The sequence below is a fragment of the Beta vulgaris genome, chromosome 7, assembly GCF_026745355.1.
Source record: "Beta vulgaris subsp. vulgaris cultivar EL10 chromosome 7, EL10.2, whole genome shotgun sequence".
In the NCBI taxonomy this organism is placed as follows: domain Eukaryota; kingdom Viridiplantae; phylum Streptophyta; class Magnoliopsida; order Caryophyllales; family Amaranthaceae; genus Beta; species Beta vulgaris.
This window is the reverse complement of record NC_079208.1, coordinates 13,971,903-13,991,104: the sequence shown is the minus strand read 5'-3', so window position 1 is coordinate 13,991,104 and position 19,202 is coordinate 13,971,903. Positions and strand designations below refer to the sequence as shown.

Genomic DNA, 19,202 nt, shown 5'->3' with positions numbered 1-19,202 from the left:
GTGAACTCATTACATTAAAGTGAAGCAATTGCTGTTAAAAAAAGGAGATGCTAAACAGTCAAAAAACTTGTTGTATTTATAAGCTAAAACCCAACGACTAGTTTTTAAAATCTTAAAAAATAGTCATTGACATCAAAAGGTATATGATGAAATAAGTTTATAGGAAAGGATATATGGTGCATTAAGTTTTTAAATAACGCCGACTTAACACCCGTTAACAAGAAGGGTAAGTGGTGAATAATTTTCAAAAATCAGGGCTATATGGTCAATATTTGAAATATTAAGAATATATTGTGAATTTCGTGATTTGTAAGAAGTATTTGGTGAAAAAACCGTAAAAAGAAAAGTCTTATCTAGCATCTTCCTCAAAATAGGATTGTTGACATGAATTAATCATCAAGAATTCAAGACTCAGGAGTCAGGAGACAGGAGGCAATGGCTTACAGGTAAAAAATGAGCTGTGTGTTTACACTTCCGGCCTTCCACAATCCCTAACCCCCAAAAATTCCAACCTCGAATCGATGAAACGAACACACATCTACCACACTTTCACAAATCAAAAATGGCGAACCACTTTGCTAACAATCTCCATTTTCTCTCTCCTACTAATCTTCTCTCTTGCATTCCTCCGACGTAAATCATCTCCACTCCACAATCTACACTCAACAACTTACTCCCGTGAAAATTCACGCCTTCTTCCTGAGATTCCGAGGTTTGCTTACTTAATATCAGGGACAAAAGGCGAGGGTTTGCAAGTGAAGAGATTACTTCAAGCAGTATATCATCCAAGAAACTACTACCTAATTCACCTTGATCGTGATGCGTCGGATGATGAGAGGGTTGACTTTGCTAAGTATGTTAAGTCGGAGGCGGCGGTGAGGCGATTTAGGAATGTTATGGTGGTTGGGAAGGCGGATTTGATCACTTCTAAAGGTCCTTCTGCTACTGCTTCTATGCTTCATGGTTTTGCTATTTTGTTGAAGCAGGCCAAACAGTGGGATTGGTTTATCAACCTCAATGCTTGGGATTATCCTCTTATTTCACAAGATGGTTGGTTGTTCTTCTCTTTTTCGTTTCAATGATAGGGACTAGGGTGTGTTCTATTCAAATCAATGCGGCTTATGCTAATAATACTTCCTCTGTTCTGAAATAAGTGATACATTTCTCTTAAAAAGTTCACATAAAAGGGAGAAGTGTTAAGTTGTTTCAGAACGAGGAAGTATTTAAATCATCAGAACTTATGTGAACTTATTGTGGTTGTGAATTGAGTTGCCTGTTTCGGGTTTACATATCTCAATGCTTGGTATTTAGGGACTAGAGTGTTTTATTCAAATGAATGCAGCTTATGTTAATAATATTTAACTTATCGGAACTTATGTGAACTTATTGTGGTTGTGAATTGAGTTGCGTGTTTCGAGTTTACATATCTCAATGCTTGGGATCATCCTCTCATTTAACTAGATGCTTGGTTGTTCTCTTATCAATTTTGTTTCCTCCATAGAATGTATTCTGTTCACATGAATGCGGCTTACGTCAAGTAGTATTTAACTTATCTGAACATATCGTAGTTGTGAATTGAGTTGCATGTGTTTTGAGTTTACATATCTCAATTTGTGGGATTATCCTCTCATTTTACTAGATGATTCACTTCAATTTACGGTGTGTTCTATTCAAATGAATTTGATTAACTTACGTGATGTTATGATTAACTTATCTAAACTTGTCTGAACTTATTATAGTTGTCTGTTTCGAGTTTACATATCTCAATTTGTGGGATTTCCTCTAATTTCACTAGATAATTAGTTCTTTTGCCATTTTTCGATTTAGGGTGTATTGATTCAGATGAATGTGGTTAACTTATGTGACACTATATTTAACTTATCCAAACTTATTGTGGTCGTGAATGTTTCGAGTTGTGTGGCAAATAGCAAAGTTTGAGGCTATGTAGGTGTTGGAAAGAGTAACAAGGAGTAATTAGCGAAAGGCCTATGTGCACAACTATGTGTATACCTAGCCGCTAAAGAAAGTTGAAGTTAATTTATTGTGGTTGTGAATGTTTCGAGTTGTGTGGCAAATAGGATGATACATTGGATCACAGTCATGTGAGGAGGAGACTAAGAGAGCTTGGGAAAAGAGGTTCCTTTTGCATGGAAACAAGTGTTGCAAAAGGTAGAGCGGAAGGAGTATATAAGTTGGAAAGGAAAATATTGTACTCCCTTGATATCAAGATACGTTACTTGTATGAATTTGTCTCATAGGTTAAGGAAGGAATATAAAGGGGGTTATTTAGAAGATATTGAGGTTAAAAAAAAAGGATGTGGGTGGAGATAATAGGTACTATGCTATTGAGAAACTCATAAAATAAGTTGATATGATTGAATGTAGCTGGTAATTCATTATTGAGAAGAGAGGGAAAAAGTATGTAATGGACAAAATACCTTAAAGTTATATTAAGGAGAGAGAAGTTGAGATGTGGCCCTTATCTAATCTCTATTCTATATGTGAACTCCTGACCCTTTGGTGTCCACCCTTAATTACCTAAATACCCCCAACTACCAATAAATATTACAAAACCAATTCAAATCTCTATTATATATGACAACTACCCACTTTAATTAAACAAAAGAAATTAAGATTACCATATCTCTATCTTTGTTATATATGAAGAATTTTATATGCTTTCGCACGCATCGCATGCATATAAGGCTAGTTAGTAGGTAAAGTATTGGAGACACCGCAGAATGGCAAAATAGGTAACGTGTCCTGAGTTGGAGGGAGCATCTTTTGGTAGAAAGCTAATAGTACAATATTTTGAGGGGAAGAGATTCTATTTTATTGTTATTTACTTGTGTCTTTGCTTTTTTTTATGGATGTTATCTAAGAAAGTTATGGATAGCTTTGTACCTAAGAGTAAGAGTGTAAGACTATTGTATGTTACCGAAGACTATTGTCTTCCAAAGTATAAGAAGAAATTGACTTATAGATTTTGTGCAACTCAAGATAGGTTAGCTATGCTGTGGTTATAAAATATGTAAATCAGTAAATGCAGCACAAACATGCAATAGTCTTGATCATGGACAATTCAAACATACCTTTTATACTCTATTTACCAGCGCCATAGTGCAAAGAATTGGGTTACGGTTATCAAAAAGCCTGGAGCTAAAGGTCGTTTGTCAATTGAATTTGTATTTGGGTTTCTCCTGAGTTTAGGCTATCGTTGAGTTTTCTATTGACAAGGTTCCGCTTAGACTTTTCTGGAACGTCTTTAATTTCCTTCTCCATTTGTCCCGATTATCCAAATTCTAGTTGTTGCCTGTAAGTTTAAATATAGTTCCGCTCAAAATTGAGGGAGGAAATTGGAGAAGGGGTAGAGAAAGATAGAGAGATCAACAGATAGATAGGGGAGGAGGTGGGAGAAGAGTTCATCTACTGTAAGATTATTTACCAACTTTTGCTGAGGAATTTTTAATATATATGATGCATGCCATTTCCTTTTTTTTTTTTTTTTTTCCTTTTAGCTGATTTTCAGTGTTGGCTTTCTACTCAGATCTTCTGCATATCTTCTCTTACTTGCCGAGAGACTTGAATTTTCTTGAGCACACAAGTGATATCGGTTGGAAAGAGTGAGTGTATTCTTCGGCTTTTCAACTTCCCTTTTCATCAACTTTGAATTATCAACTCCGACTCATAAAAGATAAAAAGGTATTAACTAAAGTCCTCTGTATGTGTATACAGACATCAAAGGGCCCGGCCTATCATCATCGATCCTGGCTTGTATCATGTGAAAAAATCTGGTGTTTTTTGGGCCAAAGAAAAAAGGTCTTTGCCTTCTTCTTTTAAGTTGTTCACAGGTAAGTTTCATTTTTTTTATTTGCTTCACACCTTATATATGTATTTCGTCTTATAGCTCAGTTATTCATGGACTTTAAAATTTGTTCATGATCATAAACACAAGTGAAGCTGCTGTTGCCTAGCTTTCAGCATATCATAACTGCTTATGATGAGGCTCAGATTAAACAAATTTTAAAGTTGCATCTTGCATATGTGTTCAGGCAGTTAATCATTAGTTCTTAGTACCGGGACCATGCCTTGTCTTGCCTTCCTCCCAAAATCTATGCTACCCTTAGGAGTTAGGACTTAGAGCTCTGCAGTTGGCTACCCTGATTACTTTCCTGTTGTTCTCAATGTTTAGCTCTTATCTATGATACAATAACAACAATGCCAACACTAAGATCCTAATATGACAGAGTGCAGTGCATGAGTCAAGATTTTATCTATGGTTGTTGTCCATATAGATCCTTGGCCTCCGTTCCCTTTTGCCAAGTGCTATAAGCTCCTGCAGACCTAATTTCTTCATATCATTATTAATACCTTTTGGTCAAAGTCATCTTTTCTCTCCCCAACTGTCTCTTAAATATTTATAACCTAAAACTCTAACACCTTTATTGGTGCATTATCTAGTTGACGTCTCAGTTGTCCAAACTCCGACCTACGTAATCGGTTCTCACTTATCTTATCCTTAAGATCTGTGACTCCAACCGTCTTCTGAATATCTCTATTTCGAAATATTCTTTAATGCATTTTAACACATCCATCTTAACATACATATTTCCGTTGCCCCCATCTTCCCATATGATCTTCCTTGAATGCCTAACACTCCAATCCATATAATAATGCTGGTCTAATAGCTATTCTGTAGAGTTTTCCATTTAACCTTAGAGGTACTACAGTTGCACAATATCTCAGTTGCTTTCTTCATTTGAGCTGTATATATATTATGAGTCACGTCTTAGTCAAGATCTCCTTTCCTTTGTAAGATTGACCCAATGTTCATAAAGAGATTGCTTTTGGGCAACTCCTTACTATCTAATGTTATTACATCCTCGTGAGACTCTCTCGGTACTAATACTATTATTGATCTCCATCGTATTCACAAGATTATAACATTTATCTTCATCACTCCATTTTAACATTTACCTCATCCGATATAGTCCATTTAGTTTGTTTATTGTGAAGGGGAAAGAGCTTTTTGTAGACTGTGGCATACTCCTATCGTGATGGGGAAATCCTCTGTTTCCCTTTCACATGTCTGAATATGTGTTTTCATGTTTCAATACATATCCTTAACTAAGTTAATATATTTACACAGTATAACCTTTTTTTACATTTCCTACCAAATCTGGCCTCTTGGTACCTTATCATAAGCCTTCTCTAGTTCAATGAAGATCATGTGTGGATCATTCTAGTTCAATTCAGTCCAAAAGTCCAGATCATATGTAGATAATTGCTGATGAAATATTTGTTCCTCTATCACATAAGATTGATGGTCTCTATGGTAGATCGTCTTTGTAATATTTCATCCTTTAATATATCATCCACCAAGGGAATCCTTGATAGGTTGATTGTATAAATTTTTTTACTCCGACTCGTCTATGTTCCACTTTCGCTTTTGGTAGGAATTATGTTGCATTCTTGTTTACTGTCACAATATGTATTTATATACATATTTACGTTTTTTTAAGGTAAGGAAAATTCCCTTGCAAGGAGGGGGGAGATTGGGGATCTTTCTTGCAAGGGGTGAGAATCGAACCCATATCATAAGGATGGAAGGAGGGCCTTACAACCACTAGGCCTACCTTGATCCTCATATTCATATGTACATGCCTGTTTTGTTTTTGTATTTTTTTAAATAAATTAACCGGTCCATGAAAGACCGTGAACCAGTATTGCTTTCCACCGTTTTTTTTTAGGAAAGATGAATATCCCTTGCAAGTGGACGGGGGGGGGGGGATTTGGAGATCCCACATTGCAAGGGGCAAGAATCGAACTATTGTCACAAGGGTGGAAGGAGGGCGTCCAAACAATTGCGCCAACCTTGATTCTTTCACCCTATGTATATGCAAATGCCTAATTTATTCAATTTTCTGATGTTTTGGTCTTTATTATACACGCAGGATCTGAATGGGTGGTGCTAACTAAATCTTTTGTTGATTTCTGCATATGGGGATGGGATAATCTTCCTCGTACACTACTCATGTACTACACAAATTTCTTATCCTCTTCCGAGGGTTACTTTCACACTGTGGTCTGTAACCATAAAAACTACCAGAATACCACTGTGAACCATGATCTGCGGTATATGAAGTGGGACAACCCTCCAAATCAGCATCCTGTCAACTTAACCCAGGAGCATTTTCATGACATGGTTCAGAGTGGAGCACCTTTTGCACGCAGGTTTGCTATAAACGACCCTGTTCTTGACCAGATTGATCGGGATCTTTTGAAGAGATCGAATGGTCATTTTGTGCCTGGGGGGTGGTGCCTGGGAAAATCTTCTCATGGGAAGGATCCATGTGTACTATTTGGGAATTCGGATGCTATAAAACCAAGTGTAAACACCAGAATGCTTGAAAAACTTGTTCTCCAGCTTCTTGATCCCGAAAACTTTAGATCTAAGCAATGTAGGTAACTTTCGTAATACTTTACATTGTGATTCGCTCACTATAATTCAAATGGAAAACTAAACGTGCAAATATGAAATATCTGCATCCCAAGTCGTTAAGTAGTCGGCATGAAAATGGACTTGTGTTTCTTCCACACAGTTGCTCAAAGCCTCAAACTATAACTCAAAGTTGTGCATTTCAATGAAGATTAGTGTATTGTTAATTGCTTTTGCCATAATATCTTGGTGTAATGACACTTTTCGTATGTCGCTTGATCTATTGCGTCGTTTGATCTGTCTACTCCACGTGTAGACCTTGGCATACTGCTTGTGCTTGCCGCGGTAGGTAGGGGGGGGGGTGTAACCATGTAATGTAGGTTGTCTTCATATCTTTTCTGCATCCAACCAATAAGCTGTCCATTGGTCTTCTTCCCTTCACTTTATACTTGAAACTGATATTCTTGATTATTAATAGGTGATTATGCGTTATTATTCTGGTTTAATATTCTTTATTTAGGGTTACAAGTGGTTGGTAACCTTGAATTAATCACGGATTCCTTTCTCTTTAATTATTTGACTCTCGAGTCTCGAGTATCATATGAGAGTTTACGGACATTGTAACACCTACCCACTGGGTAGAGGCGTAGAGCATCTCAACACTACTGATAGAGCATTAAAAAAATAAAAATTATGTTGAGTTGGATTTCATTATCACAAGTCCACAACTCTCAACAAGTCTTTATTAATGGTGGGTAGTAAACCTGATGAGTAAACAAAGTATTTTTCAGAGTTTACATTTCTTCTATATATTCTGATTTTTCTTAATTAAAAATTGACTTGAACTTTCACATTTTCACAAAAAAATTTAGCGTACTTTTTCCCTCTTTGACCATAAATTTATGTGACTCCTATCTTTCAAAAAAAAAAACTTGAATGAACTCGGTGTCATAATAACTTATTATGAACCGGGTATCGTATGATACAATTAGTTTTTATTTGATATAGTTAATTTTTATTTGATATAGACATTTTTTTAATGATATAATCACTTTTTTCATAGTCATTTTGGATATTATATAGTCAATTTTCGAATGATATAGTTGATTTTTTTTTAATATAGTCAATTTTTGTGATATAAGAAGAGCTAGTCAGTTTGAGTTTACTGTAAATTATTATGAAGTCAGCTCATCCAAGATTTTAAGAGTGTCCTTGCATGAAAGAGGTGTGTAAACTTTAGAAATGAATTGGCGAATGCAACTGTGTACCTCAATTGTCGCTGAATTATCGATTTTAAGTTAGTGGTTTTTCAACACCAATTCCTTGAGTTCATTTTGTTAATAGAACTCTTATATTCCAATTTCCAACAATTTGAAAATGATAACATTTTCAACGGCTATTTGATTTAACTTTATTATAAAGTAAGGATGTGAGACAAACACATAAGGCAAATTGAGTGTAAAGAACTTAAGAGGATTTTCAAAGTGTATTTTCATTCACGTTTTTGTCGACACGATCCCAAAGATTACCACTAATCAAGGTCCATCTGTGGCCCGGTGAAGCTGAATTTTTGTTTTTTAGGGACATCTTAGGCTTCATTTTACACGGTAATCGGTGGGATTGTTATTTACAGCTCTGAAGTGTATGGCATGGCAGCATCCATGAAGCCTAAATTTCTAGCATAGAATTGGTGAAAAATCTACTTGGTAGAAAAAGGTTGGTTATTGGAGGCGAATATTTTAGTAAAGAGGACGCATCATCGCAATCAGAATATCCTACTCAAAGAGTTCTTGATTAAAAATCAAGGGAGGTTAGTTCTAAATTACATTGTAATATAAATTTATAAAGAAAAATTTCATGGTAATGCCATCTCATTCCTAAACATCTATTTTTTTTCTAAAATTTTATTACCATCTGTTTGGGCCTATTTCCTTGGTTAAGCCAGCCAGAGACAAGTAAGCCCAATAACAAGTAAGCCCAATAAAGCCTTAAACCTCCAGAGGGCTCCACCTGTGATAGTGCCCCCCAGCTGGCCTACAGTTGGGATATTCCTAACACTATAAATACTCAACCCCCTCATCAATGAGAAGGTATTGAATTCTTACCTAACAAACACAGAGCATCTCTCTCTAGACTTTATCTCTCTAAGCTTGGTCACTGACTTGAGCGTCGGAGAGGCGATCCCAGAACAACCCCCGGGGCAGTCTAACCATTACTTTTGCAGGATTCCGGCGTACGGACTTTGGACTCAGGACATTCGAATCTGACCCGGTATTCCCTAAGCAAAGGAATCAATACCTTAATTTCTAGACAGAAACAGTTTGGCGCCGTCTGTGTGGATAGTACAAAAAGTTACTTCGCCACCACTCACTCAGATTTACTCACTCAGCTACTCAGCTCAGAACGCCAATTGACAATGGCACCAACAAAAAACACTCGCGCTAAGCAAGCCTCTGACCAGGTCGGTCGGCCAGAAAGAGGCCACTCCCCCGCGCACAATAGGGATCCCCCGAACCCTCGGCCGGAGCGAGGTCACTCGCCTGCGCATAACAGGGAGGCCGAGCGGACCCCTCACCGGCTCGGAGGTCACCTACCGTCCAAACTCTGGACCCTCGGTCGGTATCCCAGCATATTCAGCATGTGGAGCCTCAGCCGCTCTTTGCGTCTGACCTGGCCCTTATCACGGCTCAGCTCCAGGAAACTTTCCAAAAGGGCATGATGGACATGCTCCAACAGAGGCAGCCGCAACAAGCCGTCCCGCTCAATTAGCATGAGCCCAAAGAGTGCACAGTCGTCCGCTCCCGGAGGGACCACTCTCGTTCTAATCGGGATCCGCAGCCTAGCCGGCCACGGTCCGATGCGAGAGATCCGAGCCACCGGGAAAGAGAAAAATCAGCACGACAGGGGTCGGCCCGTCTGCATGCAGAAACCCATATATCTAAATCCCCAAGGGGTGGTGTGGGTCGGAAACCCCAAGATGCCCGAGAATTCCTTAACAACAAGAAGCGCCTCAGCCAAGGCTATGACGCTCGGGAATTCCTCAAGAAAAAAGCAAATGCCGAGAGGGCCAAGGGGACTCGGCTCATTCTCAGCCTCCTAGGCTAACTGGAGGGGGGCTCAAGTTCTTGATCCCCTTCAGCCAAGAAATCCTAGGGACCCAGCCCCGGGGAAAATCAAAACCCCCCTGATCGAGCCATTTGCAGGCCTAACCGACCAGATGATCATATGGCTAGCTACAAGGCTCAAATGAGCGTTCAGACAAGCTGCGAGGCCACTTGGTGCCGTTCTTCCCTACCACTTCAAAGGTCTGGTCTCAATTGGTTCCAAGAACTACCGGCGGGGGTCATCACTGACTTCGCCATACTGGAACACCTCTTCATCCACCAGTTCGTAGCTGGAAAGCGGCAAAGAAAAACCAGCCTTCACCTCATGGGGGTGAAGCAAGACAAGAATGAATCCTTGACGGACTATATAAAGAGGTTCAACGAGGAATCTCTCAAAATAACCTACCTACAGGACGCCGTAGCCTTACTCGGCTCAGATGGTCATTGGCCGAAAATGAAGTAAAAACTTACTCGGAAGCCATGGCTCGGGCCCAAAGGTTCATCCAGGCACGGACATCTGCCGCTACTCGGATGAGGGTGGCAAGAAGAGAAAAGATGAAGGGGGTCATCTGGGTCAGCCTAAACATCAAAGAACGAGGGGCCGAGGGGATCGGCTCACCGACAATGGCAACGACCCCCGATTCAACAAAAACCGGAAGGAGATCTACTTTGACATCCGGAACAAAAATTGGCTTCCCAGGCCAACGCCCATCCGGACATCATCGTCTCGGAGGGATAAGAGTTTATGGTGTGACTACCACAAGGAATGTGGACACACCACCAAGGACTGTCGAGAACTCAAGAAATCCTTGAACGGTTTGGCCGACCAGGGCAAACTCAACCACTACCTAAAGCGCTCGAGCGAAGAAAAGGGGAAGCAAAAGGTGGGTCAGTCGAACAGTGGGGACACGGAAGGATTCATCGGTGTCATCGCTGGGGATTCGCGTCGGGAGGCCTAACCGGCCGAGGCACGCAAGGCTCACCTCCAAACCTCAAACATCAGGTCTTGATGTCCAGCTCCCCCGAGCTAGTGGCCCCGTCATGACTTCGGGGAACCCAGTCGGACGTTGCATTCCGCACGACGACCCCCTGTCATCGAGCTCAAGGTAGCAATACAAAGGTGAAGAGGGTATTGGTGGATAGTGGGTCATCCGCTGATATATCACCCTGACTGCCTCAAAAGTTGAAGTACACCGAACGGGATGTTACCCCATGGCTCAGCCGCTCATAGGCTTCGGGGGCAACTCTGTCCCCCGGTCGGATCAATAAAATTACCCACTCGGATGGGTGAAAAGGGTAAGGGGAGAAGCCTACCGATCGACTTCTTGGTGGTAGACATCCCTTTGCCTTACAACATAATAATGGGGAGGCCCATGCTAAACAAAGCCAAGGCCGCCATCTCCACCTACCTGTCCTCTTGCAGTTTGAGACTGATGACGGGAAGGTAGGAAAAATTCAAGGCGACCAACAGGCCGCAAGAGATGCTATGTGAATAGCCTCAAAAATAACGACGTCCAAAAGGACTCGGACAACGACGTCCAAAAGGACTCGAAAAAAAGAAAATACGAAGGGGGTCAGCCCTCAACCAGCCTCGGGGTGTACATAACTGAAAACCCCAAGCAATACGAACGTCCTCAGCCAGCCGAGGAGACGAAGAAGTCGCGATCGGCCAGGACCCGGTCGGACTGTCAGGGTAGGCAAGGCCATGGACCCCAAACAAGGCAAGATATCATCCAAGTGCTCACGGAGTACCAAGATGTCTTCGCCTATGAGGCCACAGAAATGCCGGGGCTCGACCCGAAAATCATGTGTCATGAGCTTAACATCAAAGAGGGTTCAGACCAATCAAGCAAAAGCTCAGACACCAAGGTCCCGAAAGAAACGCCGCAGCAGCTGCAGAGGTCAAGAAGCTGCTCGAAGCGGGTTTCATAGAAGAAGTCAATACTCGGAGTGGCTGGCCAACGTGGTATTGGTCAAAAAGCCGAGTGGGGCATGGCGAATGTGTGTCGATTTCACCGACTTAAACAAAGCCTGCCCAAAAGACAATCACCCTCTGCCAAAGATCGATAGGCTGGTCGATTCAACGGCAGGGCACGCCCTTCTCAGCTTCATGGATGCAAATGCCGGCTATCATCAAATTCCCATGGCCGAGAAGGATAGGGTTCATACGCATTCATCACTCCTCAGGGGTCTACTGCTACAAAATGATGCCGTTCGGCCTCAAAAATGCCGGGGCGACATATCAGCGAACCGTCAACAAAATCTTCAGCGACCAATTGGGTCGGAACATTGAGGTATACGTTGACGATATGATAGTCAAAAGCAAGGCCCAGTCGGATCACCCTGCAGATCTGAAAGAAACGCTGAGCACCCTAAGGAAATACCGAATGATGCTCAACCCTAAAAAATGCGTCTTCGGAGTTAAAGGGGGAAAGTGCCTCGGATTTTTAGTAGATGAGAGAGGATCGAAGCCAACCCGGACAAAATCAATGCGGTCTTAGAGATGAAATCTCCTCGGAACGTTCAGGAAGTACAGCGCCTAACCGGCTGCTTAGCGGCCTCGGTCGTTCCTCTCCCGGTCGGCGATAGAGCTTGTTGTTCTTCAAGGCCCTGAAGCGAAAAGAGTTCGCATGGGACGAGAAGCCGAGCAAGCCTTCACTGCCCTCAAAAATCACTTGGCGACTTTGCCTAAACTGATCTCCCCCTTGCCGGGGGAACCCCTGTTCATTTACTTGGCTGTCTCGGACTACGCTCTTAGCGCCGTCCTAATAGCCGAGCGAGAAGGAAAGCAACATCCTGTCTACTTCATCAGCCACGCCTATAGGGGGCCGAGGCGAAGTACAACGATGTTGAGAAAATGGTCTTTGCCTTAGTAATGGCAAGTCGGAAGCTCAAGCCCTACTTCCAAGCACATCCCGTCAAAGTCCTAACAGGACAACCGCTCCGGAAGCTTATAGAGAATAGAAATCACTCGAGTCGGATGAGCGATTGGGCAGACCAGTTAGCAGATTTTGGGCTCGAATTCGAGCCCCGAAGGGCAATCAAGGCCCAAGCACTCGCTGACTTCATCACTGAATGCGCAACTCGACCCCGGTCGGTTCGCAAGAGGAGTGGGAGTTGCTTGTTGATGGTATCCACAAAGAGTGGTTGTGGAGCAGGGCTGGTCATCAAACCCCCGGTCGGAGAAAAAATTGAATATGCTGTTAAGTTCGAGTTTCTCGGATCTAACAATGAAGCCGAGTATGAGGCCCTCATCCTCGGATACAGCTATGCATCCTAGCTGGGCAACATCAGTCATCGCCAAGTCCGACTCACAACTCATAGTGGGTCAGATTTTCCGGAGACTATGAGGCCAAGGAGGACAACATGAGAATGTACTTGGCCAAAGCCCGAGCTGTCATTGGAAGGTTGTCCGGATTCCGGATTACCCATATTTCCTCGCTCGGAAAATCAGCAAGCTGATGCACTGGCTCGGATGGCTAGTTCTGCTGAAGGGTCGGCCCCAGAACCATAACTTGGGAAGTATTGAAGGAGCCTAGCATAAATGCCAAAGAGCAGCTCGTACTCAATCGTTCCTCAAACTGGATGGGCGAAATTGTGGAGTACTTGCGAGACGGGACCTTACCCAGTGATCCTAAAGAAGCCGACCGGATTAAGCACAAGTCAGGTTGGTTCCTTTGGCATGAAAGGCAGCTCTATAAAAAGTCCTTCACTCATCCCCTCCTCAAATGTATAACCCCCGAGGAAGGAAATTATGTCCTCCGGGAAATACATCAGGGAGCCTGCGGAAGCCATCAAGGGGGCCGAACGATAGCCGGAAAGGCGCTAAGGGCAGGGTACTATTGGCCTACTTTGAAAGCTGACGCCTCGGACTTAGTCCGGCGGTGTCCCTCCTGCCAGATTCACTCGGACATACCAAGGGCGCCTGCCACTCCCCTCACCACCATTCAAGCAGTCCTGCCCTTCGACAAGTGGGGCATGGACCTGCTCGGACCTTTTCCCCCAGCTTCTGGGCAAAGGAAGTTCCTAATTGTGGCTATTGATTACTTCACCAAGTGGACCGAAGCCGAACCACTGGCCTCAATTACTGACAAGCAGGTCCAGCTGTTCTATTGGAGGAATATCATCACCCGGTTCGGAATTCCAAGAGCCCTAGTGTCGGATAATGGCCGACAATTCAACAGCGGGCCGACTCGAGACTATTGTGCCCGGTTCGGCATTCAAACACGGTTCTCAGCCGTCTCCCGCCCTCAGACCAACGGGCAAGCCGAGTCAGCCAATAAAATTGTCCTAAAGGGAATAAAGAAATCCATTGATGCAGCTAAAGGGGTATGGGTAGACGACCTACCCGGAGTACTCTGGTCGGCTCGAACAACAGTGAAAGAAGCCATGGGGCACTCCCCTTTCGGCTTGGTCTATGGTAGCGAAGCTGTCCTTCCGGTCGAGGTGGAAATCCCCTCCCCTCGGATGACATTCTATGAGTTTGACCAAAACGAGGAGAGAAAAACCCGTCAACTTAGACTTGTTGCCAGAAACCCGAGGCAATGCTTTGCTACAAGCCATCCGGTACAAGCAAAAAATCACAAGGCACTTTAACAGGCGAGTAAAGCCTCGCCCAATCAGCCTAGGTGACTGGGTCGTTCGAAAGGTAGAAGCCACCGGACTTGCCCATCTCAAAGGGAAGTTGGGGGCAAATTGGGATGGCTCTTACAAGGTTACAAAGGTCATCAAGCCAGGGACATTCCGACTCGAGTCTCCCGAAGGGGTTCCCCTGGCTCGACCTTGGAACTTAGACAATCTCAAAAGATTCTATGTTTAATTTCTTTTCGTTACTTGCAATAGGGGCATGTTGTAAGGCCAGCACTACCTGGTCAGTTTTAGCAAGCAAATCCAATTGTAACTCGGACTTAACCAGTCCATGTACTAAGTCGGGTTTTTACCCCAGAAATGAAAAAGACATAGCCAGTCTCATTATGTTGATCAAAAAGGCAAACAAGACTTAACCAGTCCATTGTCTATTAAATGTTGTGATATTGCAAATAACGAAAATTGTGTGATAAACGACAAGTTGCAAAATAGCAGTTGTATTCCAATTGATCAAAAGTTGCAAAATACAACCAAAAGTTTACAAAAAATAATACAAGGATTAAAGCAAAAAGCCAACATGGCAAAAGCATAGAGAAAAATCCTAAGGCAGCTTGGGAGTGGGGTCGGCAGGGTGCTAGCAGCTTCTTCGTCATCATCGTCCTCGTCATCCGAGCTCATCTCCTCGGCCATTTTTGCCTTGATGACGGCTGTCTCGGCCTCAGCCAACTCCTGGTAGCGCGATCAGACAGAATTCCAGTCAGCTTCTGGATAGGAGTCGGCCAGGGCCTCCCTGAGCTTGGTGAGGGCCTCATCCTCGCCCATCTTGTGGGAAGATTGCCCAACCTCGGCACAGAATTCGGTGCAGTCATCCGAAGTCTGCCAAACCTTGAACCACTCCTCCTGGGAGCGGGAAACAGCCGCCTGAGCCTCCTTCAGTTGGGCCTCGGCAGTGGAGAGCTTGAACTTGATCCTCTCCAAGTCGCCCTTGGCACGAACCTGTTTGGACTCGGCCGCAGCCTTGGCCGACTCGGCATTTTCCTTGGCCAGGGTGAGTTTGGCTCTCTCCACTTTCCAATCCTCCTTCTCCTGCTGCCAAGTTGCCTCACCCTTCTCGATTTTGGTGTTGCCCTCCTCCAATCGCAGCTCGGCCAGCCGCTGGCCCTCCTTGGCCTGATAAAGCTCATCAAAATGCTTCCGAGCCGCATCCTTCAGCTCCTGGACCTCTTGGACCAAAGCAAGCCGGTCCTCGGCCACCTTGGTCATCCGGATGGAAAACTGCCAGCGCAATAAACAATCAGTTAGAAGTTGGCTAATAAAAGGCAAGTAAAGGGCAAAGAAAAGTTCACTTACGTCCATCCAAGAGCGGAAGAGCTCGCTCGACTCATTCCTCCCATTGACCTCATTAATGTGGTCCCGGTCGGTCTGAGTGCATAGGATCTCCAGTGCGTCGGAAATCCTCTTCTTCTTGTCCGTTGGACATTTGGGTAAAAGGGATGGGCGCCTCGGACAGAGAGCGCTCGGCCAAAGAAGGGTTGGAGGTCCCCTGAACATGTCCCGAACTCCGGACGGGCTCGAAGTCCGAGGGATGAACCGAAATGTGGGTGTCCCCCCCTCCAGAGTCAGGTCGGGGACTGTTCACCTCAACCGAAGGCTCCTTCCGAGCCTTTTTCGCTGAGGCCTCCTTCTCAGCTCGAGCTTTGGCCAGAGCCTTCTCTGTCAGCTCGACCCTCTCCTCGGCCCTCTCCTTGCGTTTCCTCGGTTTGGGGTTGGAGGGATCCTAAAAACCAAGGAGTTAGCAAGATATGCGAATTGGATTTAAGCCAGGTCGGACGGAAAAATTGTTTACCTTCGGCTTGGAGGGCTTGTTGATCTTATTGGCCTTCATCTCGGCCCTGATCCGAGCAGCAGAAGTCAATCGCTCGGCCATCTCTTGATCGGTTTCTTTCAAGAATGCTAAAGAAGCTTCTGCAAAAGGAAAAAGACAGTTAGCAAAATGCAACAAGTAAAGCAATAAAAACAAGTTAACCGAACCCCCTCTTGTCGAATTACCCTTAGGGAAGGCCGGACTTAGTCCGAACGCAGCCAGGAAGTGCTCATTCTTGAACAACTTGCAGCTCGAGAGCCAGTTCCCCGCTACAAAAACCTCACCACCATCTACTATTTTTGCCTCCAATTGCATGTAGATGGCGGACATTGCTTCGTCCTCCGATAACTCGGGCACTTTGAAGTTCAGGCAGGGGTTGGGGTCGGCAGAGGGGGGAACAGTTGGAATACCCCATTCTCCCCCATGGTAGACAAAGGCAAAGCCTCGGCGAAAGCCCTTTTGAGAAGTGGGTAGGTCGAGGACGGTTCGATAGCCTCGCCGAGCCTGGAAGCACCAGCAACCAGGTCCATGATCCCCGGCAGGCATCTCGAACAACTTGTATAAATGGCGCCAGAGGGTGAGGGTCGGCTTAACACCGATAATATCACATATTACCTGGACCGCCAAAATTCCGCCCCAAGAATTTGGAGATAGCTGACCCAAGCATAGATTATAAGCGTTCAATATGTCCTTCTCAAACTGGGTCAGCGGGAACCTCAAGCCCATCTCGATGGCTTTATAATAGAAGGCAGTGCACCCAGGTGGTGGGCCCAGAATGGTGTGGCTGGCATCGGGTCGGACCAGCAAATATGGGTCCTTAATTTGGAATTTGGCTGCTTGGCCTCGGGCATCCTCCAACAGGGCTTTTATTAAAGATGGGAGAGGAAACTTTGCTCCCGGACCGCCTTTGGGGTCGATTTCAGGATATGCGAGCCGCCCTGACGTCGAAGCCTCGCCTTCTTTTCCCGGCATAGCTATCCTAACTACACCATCAGACAGATATTTGTCTAAGTAACTCCTCGAAGAAGGATAGGCCAGGGACACCTCCCATGGTAGGGGGATGGCACCCTCGGCCTCCTCCTCCTCGGCTTGCGAAGGAGTACTCGGGAGGGAAAGCGCCTCAGGCACAGCCGAGGGATCCGGGCAACTTATTAAAGTTGACACCAATACCATTCCCATACCTCTCACCCTCGGCTAAATTATAAGGAGGTGAGGGAGGGGGTGTCACTGACTCGGACGAGCCCCCATTATTTTATCAACAGAAGGGTCGGCCGATTTTATTAAAAGAAAAGAGAAGAAAAACTTAGTGAAAAAGCAAAACAAGTGCGTACCTGGTCGGACGAAGAAGATGGAACCCGGACTTAGAGAGAGAAGGAACTCTAAAAGTAGAGAGAGAAAGAGCAGAAATCTCAAAATTAGAGAGAGAGAGAAGTTGTAAAAGTGGCAAAATCTCTCCCCTCTCCCCCTACTTATAGGCAAAGTCCTCGATTTTCGTGTCCCGCGTCGGTTCTTGGACTGGGCCCTGTGTTTTCGCCACCTTAATGGGCCTCCCAAATGCCCAAAACTGTTCAAAAGACACAGCTCCAAGGAATATCAATCGTCACAAAGGTCATAAATGACTAGAAGTTGAATCGCCATCATGTTTTCAAGCACCCCAATAATCCACCATCGCCACGTGGCATTTCCGGTTTCAAGAAACTATTAAGTTCACCAGCTCAAGATTGCTAGTTCATCAGCTCAAGGTTACCAGCTCGGTCACTTCAGCCAGTGGTCCAAAGCCTTAGGCACCGGCTCGGACAAACATGGGGCTCATTGGTCCCTCATCCGAGCCGCGTCCAACCAACTCGGCCAAGGAGGCTCTCCCCTTTGGTTGAGCAAGTCTCCTAAGTCCCAGATTGACTTAGCGAGAGCAGGCATCGGCTCGGACAAGCATGGGCTCATTGGCCCTCATCCGAGCCGCGTCCAACCAACTCGGCCAAGGAGGCTCTCCTCTTTGGTTGAGAAGTCTCCTAAGTCCCAGATTGACTTAGCGAGAGCAGGCACCGGCTCGGACAAGCATGGGGCTCATTGGCCCTCATCGAGCCGCGTCCAACCAACTCGGCCCAAGGAGGCTCTCCTCTTTGGTTGAGAAGTCTCCTAAGTCCCAGATTGACTTAGCGAGAGCAGGCACCGGCTCGGACAAGCATGGGGCTCATTGCCCCTCATCCGAGCCGCGTCCAACCAACTCGGCCCAAGGAGGCTCTCCTCTTTGGTTGAGAAGTCTCCTAAGTCCCAGATTGACTTAGCGAGAGCAGGCACCGGCTCGGACAAGCATGGGGCTCATTGGCCCTCATCCGAGCCGCGTCCAACCAACTCGGCCAAGGAGGCTCTCCTCTTTGGTTGAGAAGTCTCCTAAGTCCCAGATTGACTTAGCGAGAGCAGGCACCGGCTCGGACAAGCATGGGGCTCATTGGCCCCTCATCCGAGCCGCGTCCAACCAACTCAGCCCAAGGAGGCTCTCCTCTTTGGTTGAGCAAGTAAGTCCAAGAGTGGCTTAGCGAGAACAAGGTACTGGCTCGGACAAGCCTGGGGCTCATTGGCCCTCGTCCGAGCCATGTGTAAGCAAGCCTTTCCTTTCTTAAGGCTCGGGTCGGTGCATGCCTTCCTTTTCCTCCCAGGGGTCGGGTCGGCACATAAGCTCCCCCCTCCCCTTGAAGATATCGGGTCGGCGCATGCGTTCCCCCTCCTCAAGGAGACCGGGTCGACACATGCCCCCCCTCTTCCTTGAAGATATCGGGTCGGCACATGCCCCCTCTCTCCTCATGGAGACCGAATCGGCACATGCCACCCTCTCTCCTTGAAGAGACCGGGTCGGCACATGCCACCCCTCTCTTCAAGAAGACCGGGTCGGCACATGCCACCCCTCTCCTTGAAGAGACTGGGTCGGCACTTGCCACCCCTCTCCTCAAGGAGATCGGGTCGGTACATGCCACCTCTCTCCTTGAAGAGACCGAGTCGGCACTCGCCTCCCTCCTCCTCCAGGAGACCAAGTCAGCCTAGGCTCAGGGCTATCTAGGTTCCGCCACGAACTGGAGACTCCTCAGCAAGGCCTCGATGTTTCCCATTCCTGGCGTGGGGCTAATTGTTTGGGCCTATTTCCTTGGTTAAGCCAGCCAGAGACAAGTAAGCCCAATAAAGCCTTAAACCTCCAGAGGGCCCCACCTGTGAT

General features: G+C 45.3%; 1 protein-coding gene across 1 annotated transcript; it reads left to right on the top strand.

The window, feature by feature from the left end:
* Window positions 1-373: 373 nt before the first annotated feature.
* LOC104884015 (beta-glucuronosyltransferase GlcAT14C) lies at window positions 374-6,666 on the top strand. Its single transcript, XM_010668604.4, has 4 exons — window positions 374-1,050; window positions 3,548-3,623; window positions 3,736-3,851; window positions 5,955-6,666. The coding sequence occupies exons 1-4, from the start codon at window positions 522-524 to the stop codon at window positions 6,467-6,469; spliced, it is 1,236 nt and encodes a 411-aa protein (XP_010666906.1). The 5' UTR covers window positions 374-521; the 3' UTR covers window positions 6,470-6,666.
* The last annotated feature ends 12,536 nt before the right edge of the window (window positions 6,667-19,202 follow it).

What these genes read in the sequence shown, in the direction of transcription:
- LOC104884015 (XM_010668604.4), top strand. Translation starts at nt 522, where the DNA reads ATGAAACGAACACACATCTACCACACTTTCACAAATCAAAAATGGCGA. An exon ending in AGTGATATCGGTTGGAAAGA is followed by an intron (nt 3,624 to 3,735) that starts GTGAGTGTATTC and finishes ATGTGTATACAG; the next exon opens with ACATCAAAGGGCCCGGCCTA. An exon ending in TTCTTTTAAGTTGTTCACAG is followed by an intron (nt 3,852 to 5,954) that starts GTAAGTTTCATT and finishes TTATACACGCAG; the next exon opens with GATCTGAATGGGTGGTGCTA.